The sequence below is a fragment of the Aythya fuligula genome, chromosome W, assembly GCF_009819795.1.
Source record: "Aythya fuligula isolate bAytFul2 chromosome W, bAytFul2.pri, whole genome shotgun sequence".
Lineage (NCBI taxonomy): Eukaryota > Metazoa > Chordata > Aves > Anseriformes > Anatidae > Aythya > Aythya fuligula.
In genome coordinates this window covers 11,240,701-11,267,918 of record NC_045594.1, presented here as the reverse complement: position 1 = coordinate 11,267,918, position 27,218 = coordinate 11,240,701, and the positions used below count along the sequence as shown (strand labels likewise).

General features: G+C 46.8%; 1 protein-coding gene across 1 annotated transcript in view; it reads right to left on the bottom strand.

The window, feature by feature from the left end:
* The window catches only part of LOC116501425 (zinc finger SWIM domain-containing protein 6-like), a 225,053-nt gene that overhangs the window by 121,251 nt on the left and 76,584 nt on the right, over positions 1-27,218 (bottom strand). Inside the window, exon 2 of the mRNA XM_032206977.1 lies at positions 701-1,057. Coding sequence (XP_032062868.1) covers positions 701-1,057 — 357 coding nt within the window. The remainder of the gene's footprint in view (positions 1-700; positions 1,058-27,218) is intronic.

Here is a 27,218-nt window from a genome sequence, read left to right as displayed (position 1 = left end):
TATGGTTTTCAAACTATTTTTTCATGTTGTTTAGCTGCTATCAATGCTTCATTTCATTGTACTGCTTATTTACATCTGCTTGGGTTTGTGAGATTTCTTTGAGTCGCCTTGTCGTTACTTCCTTCACAAATCCAGATCACCAAATAATTCTAATACTAAGCACTGGAGCACTTTTATCCTTCTTTAAAGGAAAACTGCCTGCTTTTTACCTCCATTCGTCTCTTTCAGCCAGGTTCTCAATTAAATTTTGCTAGTTTAAGCAGGGCAGTATGAAAAATTACATTTTAAAAAGAGAAAATCTATCTTATTAAATGTTAAACAGTCCCCTTTTCACTTTTAAAGAACACTGTATTCTGTTGTTCAGCCCTACCCCACCATTTCCCACTAAAAAAAAAAAAAGTCACTTCAATTAAATACACTATGTGTGTGAAGTAGATCAGGACATGTATTAACAGCATTAGAGACATCAAGCTCATTGCTTATGAGCTCTTTCCCAAGAAATTTTATTTTCTAAACATCTTACAGTGAAGTTTTAATAACAGAATTCTCTTTCGTAAACATCATAGAATCACAGAATAACTCACGTTGGAAGGGACCTCAGGAGGTTATGCTCCTGAATGCCACAAAAAAAAAAAAAAAAAGAAACAACTCAAAAACAAGGAGGGAATGAGGCAAAAGGAAGAACAAGCATCAAACTTACCATGGACTTGATTGATTTCTGAATTCTGAGAAAGAATTTCATCTGCTAATTTTTGAGCAGTTGGCAAAACTTCTGTGTGGTGCACTGTGATCAAATACTGTACAAATTTTTGTAGTTGGTCTCTGTTCATTTGAAAGAGTGTCTCTGAAATGGGAAGATGCAGTTTGACTTGATCTGGCTTGCGGATCCGGTATAAAGAGAGTGCCACAACATGGGCACAGTAAAATATGTCCTTGTTTCCACAGCTACAGGTCACTGAGGTAATCTTGCAACGATCAAAGCTGATAGCTACATTGCAAACAGTTTCTGGCTCCGATTGCATTGCAGGCTCTGTCACTGTGCCACTCAAGTGGAAACCTGTGTGGGAAAAGAAAGAAAGCTTACGTTATTAGGAAAAATACTATAATCTCATTATCATTTACCTTTTGTTACAAAAGAAAAAAGAAAATCATTTATGAGAAATGATGCATCTTGAAGACCTTGGCTTTAATTACAAATATGACAAACCCTTTCATATGTACATACCCTTTTCATCTCTGACAAAATCTAAGGCAGGTAAAAAGCCAGTTTACAACCCCTCTTTGCCATTCCATTACAACATTCATAAAAGATTGATAGTAAGAGAAACATTTAATTTGGTAACTCCTAGCTGCAGAAGCAGAGTTGCATCCAGTTAAGACCAATGTGAAACTCCCAGTAGCTCAGCAAGTTGGCAGCAGTTTTCCAAACCCTACACTAAGGAGACTGCACCTACCAGCAAATTTAACTATTCTGTCAATAAGCAAGAGGCTACCCTAATGGCATGAACCCCAGTCCTAATCTCCACTCTGACACTGATTCATTTACACACATCACTTAACCTCTTCGCTTTCACCTCTCCCACCACTACAGTGATGCTAAAGCTCACTTTCACACAAGTGATACAGTAAGACAGCTATGGTTGCATAGCTTTTTGGAGATGGAAACTGCTGCAGTTACCAACACACAGGAAGTCAGAGTTATAGTACTGAATGAGATGTGCAAGCACCATTTCAGAAATCTGCATTATGAGTAAGTTTTCCATTCAGCATGATAAAGCACAAGGCAAAAGAGCGGTGTCTTCATATAATGTAAGAAGGTATGGTACGTGACAAGAAAGATGTTCACTTCAGCAAGGACACCACTGCTTGACAAAGAACCCTGCTGAACAAAGGTCTTGAACACTGTCCTCTGAAGATTAGACCCAAACCCACCTCTGTTTTCCCAAACATGAAGACCCAGGTCTTGCTTTCAATACTTGATGAATAGCAGAATTTGGGTTTTCTTTTTTTTATTTTATTTTACCTAAGCATGACATTCATCTTGGCTCAAGCATTAAGTCAGAGGCATAGATACAGAGAAAAACAATGACATTTCATATGTCAGATCACTATTAAACTTGAACAGACAGTGCATATAAAATCTGGAATAAACACTACAAGCAAGGTGTTATACATTAACTATTTATAATGGAAAGCATATAAAACCACACCACCTCAACTCCAAAACTGATTTAGTGTTGTGAAACAAAAGCAAGTGTGTTGCAGGAAGCAGTATTACATGAAAATTAGGTGAAAAAAATATATATTGCTGTAGTCTAAATCTCCAACAGTTTTTAAAAAGCTCTTCAATTTACAGGAAACAAAAAAGAAAATCTTTCATTTTTTCCATTGGTTTGCGCTGTACGTTTCAGAGCAGGTTGTGCAGTGAGCAGCACTATTTGGATTACGTTCAGTTGCTGTACTCTGATACTCTATCCTGAAGAAGGTCAATCTGCACACACTAACCTAGACTTTTGCATGAGAGTTAAAGTGGTTAAAGTTTAAACTGAAGAGCCAGTAAGCTGTAAAGTCCACAAAGAGGAAGGGGAGGGAGGTTGAACAAGATCAAGCATTTGGTGTTGTTGCTCTTGGCTCCACTCAACACTTGCACAGAGAAGGGGAGCAGAGTTGCCCCTGGTAACATGAGCTCCTCCCTCTGGCTTTCACTTTTGTTTTTAAGTAGTCATGACATGCTCCTATAAGTGCCTCCTCTCAAGGAAGAAAAAAAAAAAAGTTGAAGTTAAACTTAGTCAGTTCAGTTTATTTCTTTATTTCAGGTTAATTCCCAGTATATGAAAGTTGGATTAGTGGTCTCAAAGAAATTGTATAGGATATTTTTCTTTTTAATATCAGTTTCCTACAAAGCATACATAAAACTATTTCTCATCTGTGAGCTGAGGAAAAGCCTAACACTTGAACACTGAAAGGGCTTGATCCCGTTTCTTCCTACTTTTAATAAGTAACTGAACTATTAATTCCAATAGAAAATCTCTTTTCTATGGGTCTTTTCTATGAAAGCAATTAAAAAAAAAAAAAAGCCCAACCAGCTACTCAAACAATATTATCACTTGTAATTTTTCAGCATGTTATTCAAGTATTGAAAAGGTTAAAATCCTCCTGGAATGATGAATGCCTCCAGACAGAGTTGGCAGAAGAACTATCTCTAAGTCCCTACTCATATTCAGATGAAAACTCGTCTCCCTGCTCTCCCTACAAGGAGATTTTTTGAGAATTCATGTTATTAGCAGCAACATTTTGTCCTGGTTTCAATTAGGATAGAATTAATTTTCCTCCTAGTAGCTGGTAGGGTGCTATGTTTTGGATTAGGATGAGAAGAGTGCTGATAACATGCTGACCCAGGACAGCTGACCCAAAGTGGCCAAAGGGGTATTCCATACCTTCTGACGTCATGCTAAACAATATATATAGGGGGTGGCCGGGGTGGGGGACCGGCTGCTCGGGGATAGGCTGGGCATCAGTCAATGGGTGTTGAGCAATTGCATTGTGCATCACTTGTTTTGTACACATTATGATTAGTAGTACTATTATCATTATTATCATTACCATTATTATTATTCTCCTGCCTTAATAAACTGTCTTTATCTCAACTCACAGGCTTCACTTTCCCGCTTCTCTCTCCCATCCCAGAGAGGGAGGGGGGAGGGTGAGCGAAGGGCTCTGTGGTGTTTAGCTGCCGACAGGGTTAAACCAGGACACATTTATATACACAGATCCTGGTCTAAACAATGACAGCACTAACACAGACTAACCTACCCTTCTTATATTACAGAGGATTTAAACAAAGATCAACTGCCCTCACAGCCCAAAATGTAGCAGCTCTGCATTAACTGTGTTGCAATGCCTGGGAATTATGAAGTATGATTTTCCTCTTCTTTTTCTGTTTGTGTATTTAAAGAAATAAATTGTTGTTAGCAAATATAACCTTTAAAAAGGTTTCAACATGCCACAGAAGACAGTTCAGGAAATTTCAACTCAGAAGCCCTGGTAGGACTGCTGTGATTGAACACGAAGGGCTATTCCCCTCCCCTTCATCTTTTTTAACATAACCATCTAATCATCTCCAAAGTATCAAAAGTTTGTAGCAGGTAGAAAATTGACTCACTGTGCTTTGCTAAAAAGCTTTTGTCAGTGGTAATTTAGAGGCTGCCAAGAAGAGAGATGTTAGGTACTCCTTGATGAAGGGAAAGAGACTGGACCTGCACTGGGATTGGGAGGTACTGACAATTCATTAATGGATCCAAAGCAGCAGAAAATGTCTTCTGCTAAAGACTGTAAGCCCTCACTCCAAATAGGCATTCCCCTTCAAAAAGAAAATTCCTCTTTTAATTGAAATTACAAACCTTTGCTGAAAATATTTACCCATTCAAAAACCAACCAACCAAACAAACAAAAAAAAACCACCAAGGGCTACTGTGAACTCTAGTATTTCACCTTGAAAATAGTTTGTTCATTATTATCTAAAGACAATAAGAGTTGCAAGCAGAAGAGTGCTTGTTCGCTACAGAGACTATTTATAGAGTATGCATGTTTCACCTTTTCCCTTCAGATGATGCAATTCAAAAAGGTTTCAATGTTTTCAAAACAGCACATGACTAGTAATTCAAACTCTGCTGACATTTTCAGTATGCAGAGGCTTTGCTTTCTGTAAAAAATACATTCAGAAAACCAGTGAGAGCATTAAGACAACTTATCAAATGAAGTTCTTTTGCAAAGGAATTTTGCTTCTGTTGAACACTCACCACAAAAATGATTTAACAGACCAAAAAAAATGTGTTTTCAGCTGCCATATTCTTGGAAGGGGACTGTGCCAAAGTGCAATCAGAAGGAAAACATTAAGAAATCACTGAATTGTACAAAGTAAATTCTGCCAAAATCTGTTTGACAGTGTCCTATTAAAGTTGTGCCAGGGGAGGTTTAGGTTGAAAATAAGGAAAAATTTCTTCTCAGAAAGAGTAGTCAGGCATTCAAATAGGTTACCCAGGGAAGTGGTGGAGTCACCATCCCTGGGCGTGTTTAAAGAAAGGTTGGAACTGGTGCTTCGGGACATGGTTTAGTGGGTGACATTGGTAGTAGGGTGATGGTTGGACCAGATGATCTTGAAGGTCTTTTCCAACCTTAATGATTCTATGATTCTAATTGAATATAGGGGTAATGAATCAATATTAAGGAACACTTAACTTGAGGCAATTCCCTCTTTTTATCACTAGTTATCTGTGAGAAGAGGCCAAAATCCAGCTCCCCACAACTTCCTTTCAGGTAGTTGTAGAGAGCAATAAGGTCTCCCCTGAGCCTCCTTTTCTCCAAACAACCCCAGTTCCCTCAGCCGCTCTGCATAAGACTTGTATTCCAGACCCTTCACCAGCTTCATAGCCCTTCTCTGGACACGCTCCAGGGACTCCATGTCCTTCATGTACTGAGGGCCCCAAAAGTGAACACAGTACTCGAAGTGGGGCTTCACCAGATGTCCTGGTTTCAGTTAGGACAGAGTTAATTTTCTTCCTAGTAGCTGGTAGAATGCTATGTTTTGGCTTAGGATGAGAAGAGTGTTGATAACATGCTGATGCAGAGCAGTGTTTACACTAAACCAAGGACATTTCAACTTCTCACTCTGTCCTGCCAACGGGCAGGCTGGGGATGCAGCAAGAGCTGGGAGGGGACAGACTCAGAACAGCTGACCCAAAGTGACCAAAGGGGTATTCCATACCATCTGACGTCATGCTTGTGATAAATTAGTAGGGGTTTGTTCATTGTCCTTGAGAATTTAAAGAATCTACTGAGGAGATAAGGTTTCACAACTCACGGCATTGTAACATGGAGACAAATGGGGAAGGGGGGTTGCGTGAACATCCTTGTTAAAACAAAGATTTTGTAAGATACCACCCACCCACCGCAAGACATCCTGTTTTGCCCCCACCTGAACACAAGCACAACGCATGATCACCAGAGGAAGAATAACAACCCCCAACAACAGACTGCGCAGTCTCAGGACAAGTCTCGACAAGTTGACAGGTCTCAACAGGTCTCGACAAGTCTCAACAAGCCGGAACTTCAATGCTATAAAACAGCGACACTGGAAAGGGGAAATTGCGTGCCGTGGTGGAGCGGAGACTCCCCAGCCGCCCAGCACTGTTTTGCTTGTGTCTGCTTACTTGATTAATAAAATAATTTCAATAGACCAGTAAATTGTGTGGTCTAACTTATAACAATGCTAAACAATATATAGGGGTGGCTAGCCGGGGGAAGGGGGCCGGACTGCTCGGGATCAGGCTGGGCATCAGTCAGTGGGTGGTGAGCAATTGCACTGTGCATCACTTGTTTTGTATGCATTATTAGTAGCAGTACTATTATCATCATTATTGTTATTATTATTGTTATTTTCCTGTCTTAATAAACTCTCTTTATCTCAACTCACAGGCTTCACTTTCCTATGTCTTTCCCCCATCCCAGAGAGGGAGGGGGGAGGGTGAGCAAGCGGCTGTGTGGTGTTTAGCTGCTGGCCGGGTTAAACCACGACACCAGAGCAGAGTACAAGGGGACAATCACCTCCCTGATCCTGTTGCCAACGCTCTTCCTGATACAAGCCAGGATGCCATTGGCCTTCTTGGCCACCTGGGCACACTGCTGGCTTATGTTCAGGCGAGCATTGACCAACACCCCCAGATCCTTATCTTCTGCACAGCTTTCCAAACACTCTGCCCCAAGCCTGTAGTGTTGCATGGAGTTGTTGTGACCAAAGTGCAGGACCTGGCACTTAGCCACGTTGAACCTCATCCCAGTGGCCTCTGCCCATTGATCCAACCTGTCCAGGTCCCTCTGCAGGGCTTTCCTACCCTCTGGCAGATCGACACTTCCTACCAACTTGGTCTCATTTGCAAACTTACTGAGGGTGCGTGCTGGGTCTGGATGGGATTGAATTAACTTTCCCTGAAGCAGTCCATACAGTGGTTCTGACAGCCATCCTGGTCCTGATGAAACAAAACCTCTACACACTGTGGGAGAAGCTAAAGTCCCTGTAGTGCATGTAGGGAAGTGGCTGGGGAAGGAGGTGTGGGTTGCTTCTGCCATGGCAAAATGCAAACCCACTTGTGGGATTGTCCTCGCCCAAGGACCAGGGTACACCTGGTGGGTAATGCAAAAGGATGGGGATATCAGGTACGTGCCTCAAGGATATTTAACCTTGGGAGAAAAATAATCTGTAATCTAAGGTATGCATTGTAGGAGGACACTACAGAACCAATGACAGGTCAACTTTGCAAGGAACCAGGCAAGTGCAGCAGTGACTTGAGCTAAGCTGGTGCTGGCGTCAAGAAAACCAACTCTGCCTGCACTGAGTGTCCACTTTGACAGATGAAGCTGAATCCATCAACAGTTCTTATGAACATTTTGGGGAGAGGCCTATGGAATGAAAAGAAGTACAGACCTATAAATATTTTAATGGACAGGGAACCGTGGTGATGAGAATATCTATATACTAAAGTATGTGGGACCTGAGTGTGAAATGTGTTCATCTGATTCGTGTCAATATGGAACAATGTTAGGGCCGCATGGTATGATGAATGTGACGTTCTGTCATACATACCCTTGTATGAGCACAAGTCTAAAAAAACCAGAGTGTTTAATGTATATACTTCTTGTATCTTGCAAAGGAATGTTTTAGCAATTCATGTCAATAGAGAGCTTGAAGGGAAATGTATTTGTAGGCTTTTCCTTGGAGTCTCTTATATCTGGGGGGGTTCAGAATAACTGCTGTTATATATGGAGTGGTAATTCATGTTGAGAAAAATGGTTGATATTAATAAAGAAGGGGGAGATGTGGGAGTGTGGCGATGGGGGTTGGAAAGCCTCATGGTTGGTGATAACATCAGACTCTTAACGATGAGGTCATCAGGAATGTAAAAGAGTTTAGAGGAAACAAAGAAGGGTGATTGAGGCGATGCCCTGCCATCTAGGGTTGCTTGTTTTCCCCTCTGTTAAGGCATGGAAGTTGCTGGGGAGGTTGCTGGTTAGAACTGTTAACATTTATTATGTTAACAGTATAATGTTATATGATAATAATATTATTAGTGTGGTTTCAAGGGTTAACGAAACGTGGGAAAAGCAATCATGTTTTGTTGCTTTCGGGAACCTTGTGGTGCGCAGAGCACGTGCAGAAGAAGAGGGAGACAGTCGAAGCTGCTCCTGCAGTCTGGAACAAAAGGTTGCTAATGGTGATGGGGAAACCTTGAGCCTTTCAACCACAACGACCACCACAAAGAGAATTATAGTATGAAGCAGGGATAGGATATCCATATGTACTCGGGTTTCTTGTAAATATGTAACAGCAATGTCCTATATTTATTTGGAAAGTTCGATGGTTGGGTGTGCATGTTGGTAGAGCATAGACTCCCTGCGCACCCAGAGCTCTTTACTTCCCTTTTATAAATATTCTTTTATGTTACTAAATTCAGAGTGAGTTGAGACTTCATTTATAACACTGCTAAATATTATGACTATTGCATGGGACACTATGCAAGTCTCTGATGTCTGGCCAGGAGATTAAGGAGACGGGGAAAGCTGAAGAACGACTAAAAGACAAAGCTTGCAGGGGACGCTGCACAAGTCTCTGACATACAGCCAAGTTGGACAAAGGAGAAGGACAAGAGGGAGGAAGACTATGAGCCTTCAGCACGAGAGACCCCCAGAGACCTCCAGAGACACCACCGGAGACTGATACACATGCTCCAGTAGGAGGGTTTGGATTCCGGAAACAAATTATAATAATCATGGTTTTTTTAGAAGTAGTAATGAATATGTATTACCCTATGTTATATATGGAGTGGTAGTTCGTGTCGAGAAAATGGTTGATATTAATAAAGAAGGGGGAGATTTGGGAATGTGGCGATGGGGGTTGGAAAGCCCCGTGGTTGAGATAACATTAGACTCTTAATGACGAGGCCATCAGGAATATAAAAGTTTAGAGGGAACAAAGAAGGGTGATTCAGGAAACCCCATGCAGTCTGGGGTTTCTTGTTCTCCAGCTGGTTCTCTTGTTCTCCAGCCATTAAGGCATGGATGTTTCTGTGTGTTTGCTGTTATTCACAGAATCACAGAATCACAGAATTTCTAGGTTGGAAGAGACCTCAAGATCATCGAGTCCAACCTCTGACCTAACGCTAACAGTCCCCACTAAACCATATCCCTAAGCTCTACATCTAAACGTCTTTTAAAGACTTCCAGGGATGGTGACTCCACCACTTCCCTGGGCAGCCTGTTCCAATGTCCAACAACCCTTTCGGTAAAGAAGTTCTTCCTAATATCCAACCTAAAACGCCCCTGGCCCAACCTAAGCCCATTTCCCCTCATCCTGTTACCAGGCACGTGGGAGAATAGACCAACCCCCACCTCGCTACAGCCTCCTTTAAGGTACCTGTAGAGAGCAATAAGGTCGCCCCTGAGCCTCCTTTTCTCCAGGCTGAACAAGCCCAGCTCCCTCAACCTCTCCTCGTAGGACTTGTTCTCCAGGTCCCTCACCAGCTTCGTCACCCTTCTCTGGACCCGTTCAAGCACCTCCATGTCCTTCTTGTAGCGAGGGGCCCAAAACTGAACACAGTACTCGAGGTGCGGCCTCACCAGAGCCGAGTACAGGGGGACAATCACCTCCCTAGCCCTGCTGGTCACACTGTTTCTTATGCAAGACAGGATGCTGTTGGCCTTCTTGGCCACCTGAGCACACTGCTGGCTCATATTCAGCCGACTATCAACCATCACTCCCAGGTCCTTCTCTGCCTGGCAGCTCTCCAACCACTCATCTCCCAGCCTGTAGCTCTGCTTGGGGTTATTGCGCCCCAGGTGGAGGACCCGGCACTTGGCCTTGTTAAACTTCATACAGTTGGCCTCAGCCCATCGGTGCAGCCTATCCAGATCCTCCTGCAGAGCTTTCCTACCCTCGAGCAGATCGACACATGCGCATAGCTTGGTGTCATCTGCAAACTTACTGAGGGTGCACTCAATGCCCTCGTCCAGATCATCGATGAAGATATTAAAGAGGACCGGCCCCAGCACCGAGCCCTGGGGAACGCCACTAGTGACTGGCCTCCAACTGGACTTGACTCCATTCACCACGACTCTTTGGGCCCGGCTATCCAGCCAGTTTCTAACCCAACGAAGCGTGTGCCAGTCCAAGCCAAGAGCAGCCAGTTTCTTGAGGAGAATGCTGTGGGAGACGGTGTCAAAAGCCTTGCTGAAGTCAAGGTAGACCACATCCACAGCCTTTCCCTCATCCACCCAGCGCGTCACTTTGTCATAGAAGGAGATCAGGTTCGTCAGGCAGGATCTGCCTTTCATAAACCCATGCTGACTGGGCCTGATCGCCTGCTTGCCCTGCAAGTGCTGCGTGATGACTCTCAGGAGGATCTGCTCCATGAGCTTTCCTGGCACTGAGGTCAAACTGACAGGCCTGTAGTTTCCCGGGTCTGCCCTCCGGCCCTTCTTGTAGATGGGCGTCACGTTTGCTAGCCGCCAGTCAACTGGGACCTCCCCCGATAGCCAGGACTGCTGATAAATGATGGATAGTGGCTTGGCCAGCTCCTCTGCCAGTTCTCTCAGTACCCTTGGGTGGATCCCATCCGGCCCCATCGACTTGTGCACATCCAAGTGCCATAGCAGGTCACCAACCAGTTCTTCATGGATAGTGAGGGCCACATCCTGCTCCCCATCCCCTTCCACCAGCTGAGGGTACTGGGTATCCAGAGAACAACCGGTATTGCTGCTAAAGACTGAGGCAAAGAAGGCATTAAGCACCTCCGCCTTTTCCTCATCTCTTGTAACTAAGTTTCCCCCTGCATCCAGTAAAGGATGGAGATTCTCCTTAGTCCTCCTTTTTGTGTTGATGTATTTATAAAAACGTTATTTGTTATTTTTAACGGCAGTAGCGAGGTTGAGCTCCAGATGAGCTTTGGCCTTCCTAATTTTGTCCCTGCACAGCCTCGCAACATCCTTATAGTCCTCCCTAGTGGCCTGCCCACTTTTCCAAAGATTATAAACCCTCTTTTTTCTCCTAAGCTCAAAATTGTTGTTACATTCAAAGTTGTTTGACCAATGAAAAGTTGTTTTGAAAAGAACTGCTGTGGAGAGAAGGATATCAGAGGGGAAACTGCCCTCAAGAAAGAAGGAGAAAAAAAAAAAGAAAAAGGCAACAAGATGAAGTTACATCAATAAAGAAGCAGAAAGAAGGAATGAAGAGGAACAGGCTAGCAGAATGGATACCAGGACGGGAACAGGCACTTTGACTGCCTCATGAAAATAGGTTCGGCCAGACTCAACAAACTGCTCAGAGAAGCTTGAACAGAAAGTCGCTGGAAATAGGCACACTGGGGCTGGAGAGAAGCTCAAGCTGAGAGAAGCGGACCCATGCACACAACTGCCTCTCGCTGGTAAGCAGTTGCGCATTATGGGGAATCATACGTCCTTAGAAACAAAGACTGTCCTGGTAACCTTACAGCTTATTCTCCTTATTAACAGTTGGACAGTTTATGAGCCTGAAATATGGGACCAAACTGAGGTCAAGGTGTGGGACTCTGCAACTAAAAATGACAAGGTTGCAGTGGGATTGCTCGGCACCTGGCGAGCAATCTCTGAGGCCTTAAAGAGCCACGTGGAGCCACAGTCAGAAACGTGTGGTTTGCCAGATAGTGAGGGAGCTGTGGGCTCCTTTACTGATCTACAGCCATCGAAGGCCTTTGCTGTTACGCCCCCTGCTGACTTGAACGTGCCTTTTGACCCAGGCCTATTGGCCTTGAAAAGGAGATGGATATGCTTTTCTTTGATCTGGGAAGAATGGGATACATAAGGCCTGAAGACCAAGTTGCTTGACAACTTAAAGCGAGATATATTGTTCAAAAGGAATGGAAAATGGAGACTGTTATGTCATGGAACTGAAAGGATTGTTTGTTACCTTTTCTGAATGTGCATATGTATAGGTGTACTCAAGTTCAGTAAGTCATGGAACTGAAAGGATTGTTTGTTACCTTTCCGGATTGTATGTATGTATAGGCATACATGTGTTTAGTGTGTAAAACAATGTTCTGTATATTTAGAATATTTGATGTTTGTGTGTGCATGTTGGTGGAGCATAGACTCCCTGCACACCCAGTGCTGTTTACTTGTCTTTTATACCTTTTAGAAATATTTGTTTTATAAATATTACAAAATTCATATTGAGTTGAGACCTCATTTATAACAGCCTAGGAGCATAAAAATCAGATGCTTGATGTAACTGGTGTGTGTCTTGGTGGAGCAAAGACTCCCGGCGCACCCAGCGCTGTTTGCTTACCTCTATTGTTTTAATAAATTGTAAACTTTGATTATAGTCCTATTTTGAAGAGTGAGACATTTATAACATGAGTGTGACACAAATGTTGTGGAATAAGGGGCGAAGGTTGTGTTGGGTTTGACTGGGATGGAGTTAACTTTCTCTGAAGCAGCCCACATAGTTCTGTGCTCCGCAATCATAGCTGGAACAGCACTGGTATCACTCCAGTGTTGTGTCTATTGCTGCATAATACTGGCACCGCATCAGGACTCTCTCCAAGTCCCCAAGAGCCAGCAGGCTGGGGGTTTGCAAGTGATGGGGAGGAGACAACACCAGGGCAGCTGACCTAAACAGTGCTTGTAACCTGCTTGCGAAGAACCTGGCCATGGTATGCACCAGGCAAAAAACTATGGCCTCCGTATCTCTTGCGGCCTCTCCAGCCACAGTCACCGATGTGGCTACTCAGACAGAAACACGGGGAAACACGCAGCCGTCCAGGTCTTGGGCTGCAGGGTGTGCCCGAGTCTTCTGTTGCTATCTGACAGCAGCAGTGGAGGGTATGCCTGTGGGAGATGTGCCCAGGTTGAAGAGCTGCTCAGCCAGGTAGCGGAGCTTCAGGAGGAGGTGAGCAGGTTCCGGAGCATAAGGGACTTGGAGAAAGAAATTGAATGGTGGAAGTGTACTCTACCCTCCCTGAGACAGACTCACGAGCCTGCCACAGCACAAGTGTCTCCTGCTATGCAGAAGACAGAAGTTCCCTCATCTCGCCAGGCAGTAGGAGGAGACCTAGGCCAAGGGGGGGAATGGAGGCAGGTTCTTGTTCGGGGTGGTAGGCAAGCCCTGTCCCTGCCCACCTCACCTTCCCATCTACCCTTATATAACAGGTATGAGGCTCTAGAACGTGACAGTCAGAATAACGATGTAGATGAAAGCCCATCCCAGTTGGAGAGGGTGCCTAAGGCAAGGCAACCTACCCCCTGCATCACTACATCTTCTGTCAAGAAAGAAAGAAGGGTTATTGTCATGGGGGACTCCCTTCTGAAAGGGACAGAGGGCCCAATATGCCGACCAGACCCAACCCACAGGGAAGTCTGTTGCCTCCCTGGGGCTCAGGTGAGAGACTTCCTTAAGAAAGTCAAGTGCCTGCTACGGCCCACTGACTACTACCCGCTACTGGTCTTTCAGGCTGGTAATGACAAGGTAGCAAGGAGAAGTCCGAAAGCGATCAAAAGGGACTTTAGGGCTTTGGGGCAACTAGTCAAAGGTTCAGGGGCACAGGTTGTGTTTGCCTCTGTCCTTCCGATAGGGGGGATTGATGTTGACAAGGAGACTCATTACATTAATACATGGCTCCGGGACTGGTGCAACCAGCAGAACTTTGTTTTTTTTGATCATGGGAAGGTCTATGCAACTCCAGGCCTTCTGGCACCAGATGGGATGCGCCTCTCTTAGAGGGGGAAAAGGATTTTTACTCAGGAGTTGGCAGGGCTGATAGATAGGGCTTTAAACTAGAGTTGAAGGGGGAAGGGGATAAAATCAGGCACGCCGGTGATAAGCTAAGGGATGGTGCGCTAGAATCAGAGGGACTGTAGTCCCTGCTAGTGAGGTATTTGGTCTGCTTCACAAGGTGCCGTGTGTAGGGAGGCGCATTTGAAGTGCTTCTACACAAATGCACGCGGTATGAGGAATAAAATGGATGAGCTAGAAGTCTTGGCCCAGTCCCACAGCTACAACATCATCGGCATAAGCGAAACCTGGTGGGATGAGTCCTGTGGCTGGTGTGCTGCAATAGATGGTTACAGGCTCTTCAGGAGGGACAGGCAGGGTAGGCGAGGTGGTTGGGTGGCGATGTATGTGAAGCATGGGCTGGACTGCGTGGAACTTCAAGTTGGGGATGGCAAAGTTGAGAGCCTCTGGGTAAGGATTAAGGGAAGAACAAATAAAGGGGAAGTCGTTGTAGGAGTCTATTAAAGACCACCTGGACAGGACGACAATGCCGATGAATTATTCTTTGCAGAACTACGAGATGCCTCGAGGTCAACTCTCCTCGTCCTTATGGGGGATTTCAACTTGCCAGATGTCAACTGGGATCACCACACGGCCGACACGAGCGAGTCCAGGAGGTTCCTAGGGCACCTAGATGATAACTTCTTGGTGCAGGTGCTAAGGGAGCCAGTTAGGAAAGGTGCCCTCCTAGATCTGTTACTGGAGAAGAGAGAGGGTCTTGTGGGAGACGTGGCAATTGGCGGCCGTCTCAGACCATGAAGTGGTTGAGTTTAGAATTTATGGTGACAGAAGGAAAACTGCCACCAAAACTTCAGCCCTGGATATGGGGAAAGCAGACTTCAGGCTGCTCAGGGAACTAGTTAGCAAGGTCCCCTGGGAAACTGCTTTTGAAGGCATTGGCGTCCATAGTGCTGATCAGTCCTTAAGCACTGCCTCCTAAAAGCACAAGATCAGGCAATTCTAAATATCGGAAGTCAGGCAGGCGGGGCAGAAGGCCGGCCTGGCTGACCAGGGATCTTCTACTGGAGCTTAGACGGAAAAAGAAAGTGTACAGCTGCTGGAAGGAGGGTCAGGCGACGTGGAAGGAATACAGGGATGCTGTTCGTGTTTGTAGGGAGAAAATTCGTGTGGCCAAAGCCCAACTAGTGTTGAAGCTGGCCATATCTGTGGGAGGCAATAAAAAGGATTTTTTTAGATATGTGAACAGAAAAAGGAGAACCAAAGAAAACATAGGTCCGCTACTTGATGGAGAAGGTCTCCTCACAGACAAGGACATAGGCAAAGCAGAGACATTTAATGTCTTCTTTGCCTCTGTCTTCAGTACTGATGATGGGCTTTGGGACCCTGGGTGCCCTGAGCTGGAGGACCATGACGGTGGGAATGATAAAGTCCCAACCGACCCTGAATGTGTGCAGGATTTGCTGCTCCACCTGGATCCATACAAGTCCATGAGTCCGGATGGGATCCATCGCAGGGTGCTTAAAGAGCCGGCTGATGTCATGGCGGGACCTCTCTCAATTATTTTTGAAAGATCTTGGGAATCTGGAGAGGTCCCAGTAGACCGGAAGCTGGCAAATATTTTTTGCCAATTTTCAAGAAGGGCAAGAAAGAAGACCCCAGCAATTACAGGCCTGTCAGTCTCACATCAGTACCTTGTAAAATTATGGAGAAGATGATTCTTGAAGTCATTGAGGCGCACCTGGGGGACAATGCAGTCATTGGTCCCAGCCAACATGGGTTCACGAGGGGTAGGTCCTGCCTAACACATTTGATTTCCTTTTAGGAAAAGATCACCTATCTCGTCGATCAAGGGAAACCAGCTGATGTGATCTTTTTGGACTTCAACAAAGCTTTTGACACGGTTTCCCATAGGATCCTACTGGACAAAATGTCCAGCATACAACTAAAGCAAAACATCATCCGATGGGTGAGCAATTGGCTGACGGGCAGGGCTCAAAGGGTTGTGCTAAATGGGGCCACATCTGGCTGGCAGATGGTCACTAGTTGGGTCTCACAAGGCTCCATTTTAGGGCCAGTCCTCTTCAATGTTTTTATAAATGATTTAGATGTAGGACTAGGTGTTTTGAGCAAAGTTGCCGACAACACTAAACTTGGAGGAGTTGTGGACTCTGTTGAGGGTGGAAAGGCCTTGCAGAGAGATCTGGACAGATTGGAGAGATGGGCAATCACCAAACACATCAAGTTTAACAAGAGCAAGTGCTGGGTCCTGCACCTGGGATGGGCAACCCTGGCTATATGTACAGACTGGGCAACGAGACGCTGGAGAGAAGCCCCATAAAGAGGGATCTGGGGGTTGTGGTTGATAGGAAGATGAATATGAGCCAGCAGTGTGCCCTGGCAGCCAGGAGGGCCAACCGTATCCTGGGGTGCATCAAGCACGGCATTGCTAGTCGGTCGAGGGAAGTGATTGTCCTGCTCTACTCTGCGCTGGTGCAGCCTCACCTCGAGTACTGTGTGCAGTTCTGGGCACCACAGTACAAAAAGGATGTGAAACTATTGGAGTCTGTCCAGAGAAGGGCTACAAAGTTGGTGAAGGACATAGAGGGGAAGATGTACGATGAGCAGCTGACATCTTGAACCCATGCTGGCTGGGCCTGATCCCCTGGTTGTCTTGCACATGCTGTGTGATTGTACTGAAGATGATTTGCTCCATGACCTGGCGCAGAGGTCAGGCTGACAAGCCTGTAGTTCCCTGGGTCCTCCTTACAACCCTTCTGATAGATGGGCGTCACATTATCGATTTTCCAGTCATCCAGGACCTCTTCAGATGCCCATGACCGCTGATAGATAATGGAAAGAGTATTTGCAATCATGTCCGAAAACTTCCTCATCACCCTCAGGTGGATCCCATCTGGCCCCATGGACTTGTGACAGTCCAAGTAGAGCAGCAGGTCTCTGTTTCCACATGAACTATGGAGGGTTTCTTCTGCTCCCCATCCCAGACTTCCAGTTTGGGAGGCTGAGTACCCTGAGGATAAGTGGTCTGACTGTAAAGAAGGACATCTTATGGTTGTAAAGAAGGACATCTTATGGTTGGGGTTTAATGTAGGCTGCCCAGTCAAGAGGAACCTATTGATGAGGCCTTCTTGCTCCAGCTACAAGAAGCATTGAGCTCACAGGTGCTCATCCTCCTGGGGGATTTCAGCCACACAGATATTTGCTGGGAAAGCCACATGGTGGGAAGTAAGCAATCCAGGAGACTCCTGGAGCCCATTGAGGATAACTTCCTGGCCCAGGTATTAGATAAACCAACCAGAGGAGACGTGTTACTGGACCTGGCGCTCAGCAGTGTGGAAGAGCTCATTAAAGACATTAAGACTGGAGGAAGCCTGGGTTGCACTGAGCACACCCTTGCTGAGTTTGTGATTTCAAGGTATATGGGCCTGGCTAAGAACAAAATCAGGACCCTGAACTTCCGAAGAGTGAACTTCCAGCTGTTTAAAGAATTAGTGGATGAGATCCCATGGGACTTGGTCCTTAGGAACAGAGGATCTGATCAGAGCTGGCAACTCTTTAAGGATATTTTCCTTGGAGTGCAAGAGCTCTCTATTCCCATATGTAAGAAATCAAGCAGGGAAGGTAGGAAACCGGCATGATTGAATAAGGATCTGGTGGTCAAACTTAGGCAAAAGAAGGAAATGCACAGATGGTGGAAACAGGTCTGTGTGCCCCGGAAAGAATACAGAAATGCTGTCAGGGATGGATGGGATCAGGAAAGCCAAGGCACTAACAGAACTAAACTTGGCAAGGGATACGAAGAATAACAAGGGGTTCTACAGGTACGTTGGCCACAAAAGAAAGACTAGGAGAGTGTAGCACCTCTGACAAATGAAGACAGAGAACTGGTAACGACAGATGCAGAGAAGGCAGAGGAACTTAAGTTCTTTGCCTCAGTCTTCACTAGTGGTCCAGCTTCCCACATCTCTCCTGTCCCTGAACCTCTAGGCAGAGGCTGGTGGAGCAGAGTCCCTATCACTGTAAGCAAACAGCAAGTTTGGAACCTCCTGATGCAACTTCACAGCTACAAGTCTATGGGCCTTGATGACATGCATCTCAAGGTCCTGAGGGAATTGGCTGATATAGTTGCCAAGCCTCTCTCCATCATATGTGAAAAGTCATGGCAGTCAGGCAAAGTCCCTGGTGACCGGAAAAAGGGAAACATTACTCCCATTTAAAAAGGGTAGAAAGGAAGACCCAGGAAGCTACAGACCAGTGAGCCTCACTTCTATGACTGGAAAGATCATGGAACAAATCCTCCTGGAGGCAACGTTAAGGCACATGCAGGACAAGGAGGTGATCCGGGACAGGCAGCATGGCTTCACCAAGGATAAATCATGCCTGACCAATCTGGTGGCCTTCTACAATGGAGTGACTGCATCAGTTGACAAGGGAAGACTGACTGATGTCATCTACTTGGACTTCTGTAAGGCCATTGACATGGTCCCACATGGTATCCTAATCTCTAAATTGGAAAAATATGGATTTGAAGGGTAGCCCATCTGGTGAATAAAGAATTGACTTGATGGCTGCACTCAGACAATAGTGATCAATGGTTCAATGGTGGAGGCCAGTGACAAGCAGTGTCACTCAGGTGTCTATCCTGGGACAGGTGCTTTTCAATATCTTCATCAATGATGCAGACAATGGGATTGAGCGCACCCTCAGCAAGTTTGCAGAGGACACCAAGCTGAGTGGTGCAGTTGATACATGTGGTGGTTTTACTCAGGTAGGCAGCCAAGTTCCACCACGGTCGCTCTCTCACTATTATTTTCTGTCTTTATAAACTGTCTCTTTCACCAACTCACAGGCTTCACTTTCCCGTTTCTCTCCCCCATCCCAGAAAGGGAGGGGGGAGGGTGAGCGAACAGCTGTGTGGTGCTTAGCTGCCAACAGGATTAAACCACAACAGTCCTTTTGGCGCCCAACGTGGGGCACGAAGGGTTGAGATAACAACAGATCTGACCAGAGTGTGTTAAACTAAAATTGGTATAAGCATTAGACTTGCTTAATAGTTGCTAGTCATAATGCTGTTTGCTTTAATCTCAAGTCTGCTGTGCCTGTTTTCCAAATTGAGTATTATAGCACGTTACTTTCTGTATGTGCTCTGTCGTGCGGTTTATCCTTTCCAGGCCCTGGTTTAAGATCATTATGTTACTGTGTGGTGTAACAGTGGCTTATGATACGATGAAATTTCTGGTCATGACTCTAACCTGGTATTTGAACTATGCACTGTCGTCGACTCTACTTTGGAAACCATATCTCAGAAACTATTAACAATTACACCTATTGACTTTTTTCGTCAGGAAGATATTTTTTCCTACTTGTTCACTCTCCCTTTCTCCTTCACCACCCTCTTATCCTCTGAGCTTGTTACAATAGTTCTCCAAGATGTTGAATATCCTTGGGATACTCAGACCAGCATGTTCTTGTTGTTATGTCTCCTGAATGCACTTCAAGTTTTCTTTAAGGTTAAACAACTACTTAGGAATGCCATCCAGAGATCTGTCCTGAGGCGGGATAGTTGTGAGTGGCAGGAAGTCTGGGAGGATATGGGCAGGTTTCTAGAGCAGTGGGCACCTCCAGTGTTTTGGAAATTCACCCCTAGAACAACTGCACAATCCTAAAAAACTGGTAGAATGCTTGAAAAAGGGGTGTCATCACTCTGGCAGTTCCAAAAAGACACAAATCACTGCAACGTGCTGGGGTCTGGTCTATGCCTATCAAGCTGCAGTTGATGTCACTATAACCCTAGTGACAGACCTTGCGGTCACTCCAAACCCTGCAGCCACTCCAACCCCTACGAGGGGCCCTGCGGCCTCTCCAGCTCCTGCGGCCACTCCAGCCTCTGCAGCAACTCCAACCATGGTGACAGGCTCAGTGGTTGTTCTAAACCCTGTGACGGTCCCTGCAGCTGTCCCAACCCGTGTGATTGGCCCAGCAACCGATCAATGCCCTATGAGGGGCCCTGTGGCTGTTCCAACCGCTGCGATGGGCCCAGCGGCTGGGTCAGGGAAATGGACTGTAGCAGTGCACGTTGCCCCTGTAACCATGATGAAACAATGGATGAGAAAGTCAGGTCGTTTAGAACGCAGAGTCTTCTGCTAGGCCTAGGTATAGAGACGACGATGCTGGGCCATCACGGATTCAGCAGGAGGAAGATGAGGATGTCGAAAAATCAACAGTAAGTACCCGAAACCTATACCAGCGTGAGCTACGAGATGTGCAAAAAAGATTTTGGTCGCTGCATAGGTGAGCAGCTTGTCACCTGCCTGCTCCGGTGCTGGGACACGGGAGCCAATTGTGTGGAATTAGAGGGCAGGGAAGCCAGGCAGCTAGGATCCCTTGCTAGAGACGCTGGCATTGACAAAGCAATTGCAGATGGAGCACAATCTCACAGCCTCTGGAGGCGTCTCCTCTCAGCTGTGAGGGAAAGGTATCCCTTCAAGGAAGAACTTGTATGTCTACCAGGCAAGTGGACCACTATGGAGAAGGGAATCCAGTACCTGAGGGAATTAGCCCTACGGGAGGTGATTTATGAGGACCCAGACCTCGGACAAACATCCACAGATACAGATGAAGTCAGGTGTACATGACCCATGTGGCAGACGTTTGTATGGAGTGCACCATCATGATATGCCAGCTCATTGGCAATAATGGCCTAGAAAGAGGATGAGGAACCCACAGTGGATGAAGTGGTTAAACAACTCCGGCAGTACGAAGAAAGTCTCTCCTCTTCCTTACAGGCCTGCGTCTCGGCTGTGGAGAAACTTTCTGAAGAGTTCCACCAACTTAAAGAGAATTTATCTTCCTCCCCACCTGAACAAACCAGTGTCCATCAACTAAAAGAGAATACTTTGGAGAAATTGTCTGAGAAGTTCCACCAACTTGAAGAGAGATTATTTTCCTCCCCACCTGTACAAACCAGTGTCTCAGCTATCAGGGTAAGTGTTCATCCTCACAAGGAAGACAATATGGTAGGTACTCACCCCGTGCCACCCTGGGGTTTTACCTACGTGACCATGGAGAGGACATGAGAAAATGGGATGGAAAAATCTACCTCAAACCAAGAGGCACGGGTACGTGACTTGTAAGGAAAAACAATCGGGAAAAAGGGGGTTCTCTGAGAAGCTTGCTGCTCCAACTTCCATCAGGACGTCCTTTAAACACAGAAACAAAGAAGATTCTGACCATGATTAGAGGGGCTCTGCCTCATGCCAGGGGGAGAAAGGGACAGTCGAGTTTATTGGACTGTGTGGATTCGATGGCCTGGCATGTCAGATACGCAAAAGTATAAGGCTTTAGTAGACACCGGTGCACAATGTACTCTAATGCCATCGAGCTATAAAGGGCCAGAGTCCATCTGTATTTATGGAGTGATGGGTGCATCTCAGCAGTTAACTGTATTGGAGGCTGAAGTGAGCCTTGCAGAGAGATCTGGACAGATTGGAGAGATGGGCAATCACCAAACACATCAAGTTTAACAAGAGCAAGTGCTGGGTCCTGCACCTGGGACGGGGCAACCCTGGCAATACCTACAGACTGGGCGACGAGATGCTGGAGAGGAGCTCCACAGAGAGGGATCTGGGGGTTGTGGTTGACAGCAAGTTGAATATGAGCCAGCAGTATGCCCTGGCAGCCAGGAGGGCCAACCGTATCCTGGGGTTCATCAAGCACGGCATTGCTAGTCGGTCGAGGGATGTGATTGTCCCGCGCTCTACTCTGCACTGGTGCGGCTTCACCTCGAGTACTGCGTGCAGTTCTGGGCACCACAGTACAACGACGTTAAACTGTTGGAGAGTGTCCAGAGGAGGGCAACGACGATGGTAAAGGGCCTAAAGGGGAAGACGTATGAGGAGTGGATGAGGGCACTTAGCCTGTTCAGCCTGGAGAAGAGGAGGCTGAGGGGAGACCTCATCACAGTCTACAACTTCCTCGCGAGGGGGAGTGGGGAGGCAGGTGACCTATTCTCTGTAAACACCAGTGATTGGACCTGCAGGAACGGTGTCGAGCTGAGGCAGGGGAAGTTTAGGTTTGACATCAGGAAGAGTTTCTTCACTGAGAGGTTTTTTGCATGCTGGAACAGGCTCCCCGATGAATTAGTCAGTGCACCAAGACTGTGCACTTAGTAACATGGTCTAAAATTTTGGGTAGACCTGTGTGGTGCCAGGAGTTGGACTTGATGATCCTTATGGGTCCCTTCCAACTCAGGAAGGATTGATTCTACTTATGGCATACCCCTTTGACCAGTTTTGGTTATCTGTCCTGGTTCTGTCCCCCTCCCAGCTCCTGCTGTACACCCAGTCTGCCAGCTGGCAGGGCACAGCGAGAAGCTGAAAAGTCCTTGGCTTAGCATAAGCTCTACTCTGCAACAATTATACATGAGTGTGACATCAACATTATTCTCATCCTAAATCCCAAACACAGCACCCTACCAGCTACTAGGAGGAAAAAATTAACTGAATCGTAGGTGAAACCAGGGCTATATCCACCCCTTATTCCATACCATTTATGTCATGCTCATGTCACACCCTTTCCAATACATTGCAATTAGGCATCACTTTTCATATATGTATGTATAAGATGTCCACTGAGTTTGTGTAGTCCATGACTGACTTTGGGCTCCATCTGTCACAGCAGTCTTTCAGGGCAGAAGAGATGGTGTTTGCTGTTGGATTGTCACATGTTGAGGCCCGTTCTCATTACATCGCGCTGCTGTGGTTGTCCAATTCTATCATTATTATCTGCATGGATGTTACTGTGATATCATTAATAGGATATTGACATATAGCAATCATGGTTGTGATGACATACAGTATTATATAATAATTAACATAATACAATTCAACGCATGCGCTATTCTCACCCAGTATTAAATCCCCTTGAGGTACACACTGGACCTCCCCATTCTTTTGCATTACCCACCAAGTGCATCCAGGTCCCTGAGCAAAAGCAATACCACAAATGGGTTTGCCTTTTCCTGAGGCAGGAGTAGCCCAAACTATATTCCCCAGCATGGTTTTTACATGCACTACAGAGGCTTTGTCCCCTTCTACAGCACTTAACAGGTTTGATTGGGCAGGTCTAGCTCGGTTGGCAGATCCCCTAGTATTGACTAACCAGGTGGCCTTTGCCAAATGTGTATCCCAATTTTTGAATGTCCCAGCGCCCATTGCTTTCAATGTAGTCTTTAACAGTCCATTGTATCACTCAACTTTCCCTGAGGCTGGTGCATGATAGGGGATGTGATACACCCACTCAAGACCATGTTCTTTGGCCCAAGTGTCTATAAGGTTGTTTGGGAAATGAGTCCCATTGTCTGACTCAATTCTTTCTGGGGTGCCATGTTGCCATAGGACTTGCTTTTCAAGACCCAGGATAGTGTTCTGGGCGGTGGTATGGGGCACAAGATATGTTTCCGGCCATCCAGTGGTTGCTTCTACCATTGTAAGTATGTGGCACTTGCCGTTGCGGGTTTGAGGGAGTGTGATGGAATCAATCTGCCAGGCCTCTCCATATTTATATTTCAGCCATCGTCCTCCATACCAAAGAGGCTTTAACTGCTTGGCTTGCTTGATTGCAGCACATGTTTCACAATCATGAATAACCTGTGCAAAATATCATTGGTCAGGTCCACCCCTCAACCACCAGCCCATCTAGCTATAAATAATTCACCTTTATGTTGCCAGTTCAGGTCCACCTGAGCCACTTCAGTCTTAGAAGCCTGATCTACCTGCTGGTTGTTTTGATGTTCTTCAGTGGCCCAGTTCTTGGGCACATGAGCATCCACATGGCGTACTTCTACAACCAGGTTCTCTACTTGGGTGGCAATATCTTGCCACCATGCAGCAGCCCAGATGGGTTTGCCTCTGGGCTGCCAGTTGCTCTCCTTCCACTGCTATAAGCACCACCACAGGCATTTGTGTGTCAAAACCCTAGGTTCAACCTCGAGTTTTCCCAGTCTCTTTCTGCCAGAGGCTCCAGGTGGGTCCAGTCTCCCTGGATGAGGTGTAGAGCACATTGTTTACATCTGGTCCTGTGATACATCTGTCTAGGATACATCTATCCTAGCGATATCAGTTGTGGCGTACCACTTGGCTGCCTTTGATTCCAGTTCGTACTGAAGTTCTAGCATGTCCGGCACTGCAGCACTCAGTGGTGGCGTGACTTCGTTCAGGCCACGATAGTCCACTGTTAGTCTCCACTCGCCATTAGACTTTCGCACTGGCCATATGGGACTATTAAAATGTGAATGAGTCTTGCTGATCACTCCTTGGCTCTCCAGTTGATGAATTAGCTTATGGATGGGAATCAGGGAGTCTCGGTTAGTGCGATAGTGCTGCCGGTGCAGAGTTGTGGTAGTGATTGGCACCTGCTATTTTTTGACCCTCAGCAACCCCACAACAGAAGGGTCTTCTGAGAGACCGGGCAAGGTAGACAACTGTTTAATGTCATCTCACTTCAGTCTCCAATGCAGTTAACTGCTGGGATCCCCCCATCACCCCATAAATACAGATGGGTTCTGGCCCTTTGTGGCTTGATGGCATTACAGTACATTGTGCACTGGTGTCTACTTAAAGCCTTATACTTCTGTGCATCTGACATGTCAGGCCATCAAATCCACACAGTCCAACAAACCAAGAAACTCGATTGTCCCTTTCCTTCCCCTGGCTGGAGGCAGGGCCCCTATAATCCTGGTCAGAATCTTCCTTTCTGTGTCTGAGGGACTTGTCGTGGTTCCGCTCGAGTGGGCAGCCGAGCTCCACCACAGCCGCTCTCTCACTCCCCCTCCTCAAAGAGGAATGGGGAGAAAATATGTGAAAAGGGCTCAAGGATTGAGATAAGGACGAGAAAATCACGCAATAATTATTGTAACGGGCAAAACAGACTCGGCATAAGGAGATAGTAAGATTTATTGCCTATTACTAACAAGCGAGAGAAGTGAGAAAACAAAGGAAAAAAAAAACCAAAAGCACCTTCCCCCCCCATCCACCCTTTTCCACCTCCTCCCCCCGAGCGGCGCAGGGGAACGGGGAATGGGGGTTATGGTCAGTCTACAGCACTTCTTCTCTGCCGCTCCTTCTCGGTCACTCTCGTCCCCTGTGCTGTGGGGTCCCACCCACGGGATGCAGTCCTTGATGAACTGATCCGGCGTGGGCTTCCCACAGGCAGCAGCTCTTCCAGAACTGCTCCAGATATGGGTCCGTACCACGGGGTCCATCCCTCAGGAGAAAACTGCTCCAACCTGGCTCCCCTACGGGCAGCAGCTCCTGCCAGGTCACCTGCTCCTGCGTGGGCTCCTCTCCACGGGCTACAGGTCCGGCCCGGAATCTGCTCCGGCAGGGGTCTTCCACAGGCGGCAGCCTCCGTCGGTGCAGGGCCACCTGCTCCACCGTGGTCTCCTCCACGGGCTGCAGCGTGGAACCCTGCTCCACCGTGGTACTCCATGGGCTGCAGGGGGACATCCTGCTTCACCATGGTCCTCACCACAGGCCGCAGGGGACTTCTGCTCCGGCGCCTGGAGCACCTCTCCCCCTCCTTCTACACTGACCTTGGTGCAAGGCTGTTCTCCCACTCCCTTGACTCTCCCGGCTGCTGTGTGGCGCAGCGTTTTTTCCCTGTCTTAAATATGCTCTCACAGAGGCGCAAAACAACATCGCTTATTGGCTCGGATCTGGAAAACAATGGGGCCCTTCCCAAACATGGGGCAGCTTCTAGATCTTTCTCACAGAAACCACCCCTATGGCTCCCTGCTACCAAAACCTTGCCACGTAAACCCACTACATTCCACCCCTCGCCTCTGTTAAAAGCATATTTAAGACTACTCACAACATACTCTTACTTTACAATTATCACAACAACCTTCACGAAATTCACTTAAATCAAAACGAAAAAGAATTCACCACACCAAAATAAACATAACATCATCACAGCACCGACAAGGTGGACATTTTACACACACACCACCCCTCGTCCCTTCACCACACTAACATATCACAGTTACTGCTTTCTTAATTCTTCACAACTTGTACATTCCTAACAATCATCCTGCACATATTTTTGCCCGTTACTTCTACTAACTATCATCTTATCTCAAATTCCTTGAGCCCCACGTTGGGCGCCAAAAAAGACTGTCGTGGTTCCGCTCGAGTGGGCAGCCGAGCTCCACCACAGCCGCTCTCTCACTCCCCCTCCTCAAAGAGGAATGGGGAGAAAATATGTGAAAAGGGCTCAAGGATTGAGATAAGGACGAGAAAATCACGCAATAATTATTGTAACGGGCAAAACAGACTCGGCATAAGGAGATAGTAAGATTTATTGCCTATTACTAACAAGCGAGAGAAGTGAGAAAACAAAGGAAAAAAAAACCAAAAGCACCTTCCCCCCCCATCCACCCTTTTCCACCTCCTCCCCCCGAGCGGCGCAGGGGAACGGGGAATGGGGGTTATGGTCAGTCTACAGCACTTCTTCTCTGCCGCTCCTTCTCGGTCACTCTCGTCCCCTGTGCTGTGGGGTCCCACCCACGGGATGCAGTCCTTGATGAACTGATCCGGCGTGGGCTTCCCACAGGCAGCAGCTCTTCCAGAACTGCTCCAGATATGGGTCCGTACCACGGGGTCCATCCCTCAGGAGAAAACTGCTCCAACCTGGCTCCCCTACGGGCAGCAGCTCCTGCCAGGTCACCTGCTCCTGCGTGGGCTCCTCTCCACGGGCTACAGGTCCGGCCCGGAATCTGCTCCGGCAGGGGTCTTCCACAGGCGGCAGCCTCCGTCGGTGCAGGGCCACCTGCTCCACCGTGGTCTCCTCCACGGGCTGCAGCGTGGAACCCTGCTCCACCGTGGTACTCCATGGGCTGCAGGGGGACATCCTGCTTCACCATGGTCCTCACCACAGGCCGCAGGGGACTTCTGCTCCGGCGCCTGGAGCACCTCTCCCCCTCCTTCTACACTGACCTTGGTGCAAGGCTGTTCTCCCACTCCCTTGACTCTCCCGGCTGCTGTGTGGCGCAGCGTTTTTTCCCTGTCTTAAATATGCTCTCACAGAGGCGCAAAACAACATCGCTTATTGGCTCGGATCTGGAAAACAATGGGGCCCTTCCCAAACATGGGGCAGCTTCTAGATCTTTCTCACAGAAACCACCCCTATGGCTCCCTGCTACCAAAACCTTGCCACGTAAACCCACTACATTCCACCCCTCGCCTCTGTTAAAAGCATATTTAAGACTACTCACAACATACTCTTACTTTACAATTATCACAACAACCTTCACGAAATTCACTTAAATCAAAACGAAAAAGAATTCACCACACCAAAATAAACATAACATCATCACAGCACCGACAAG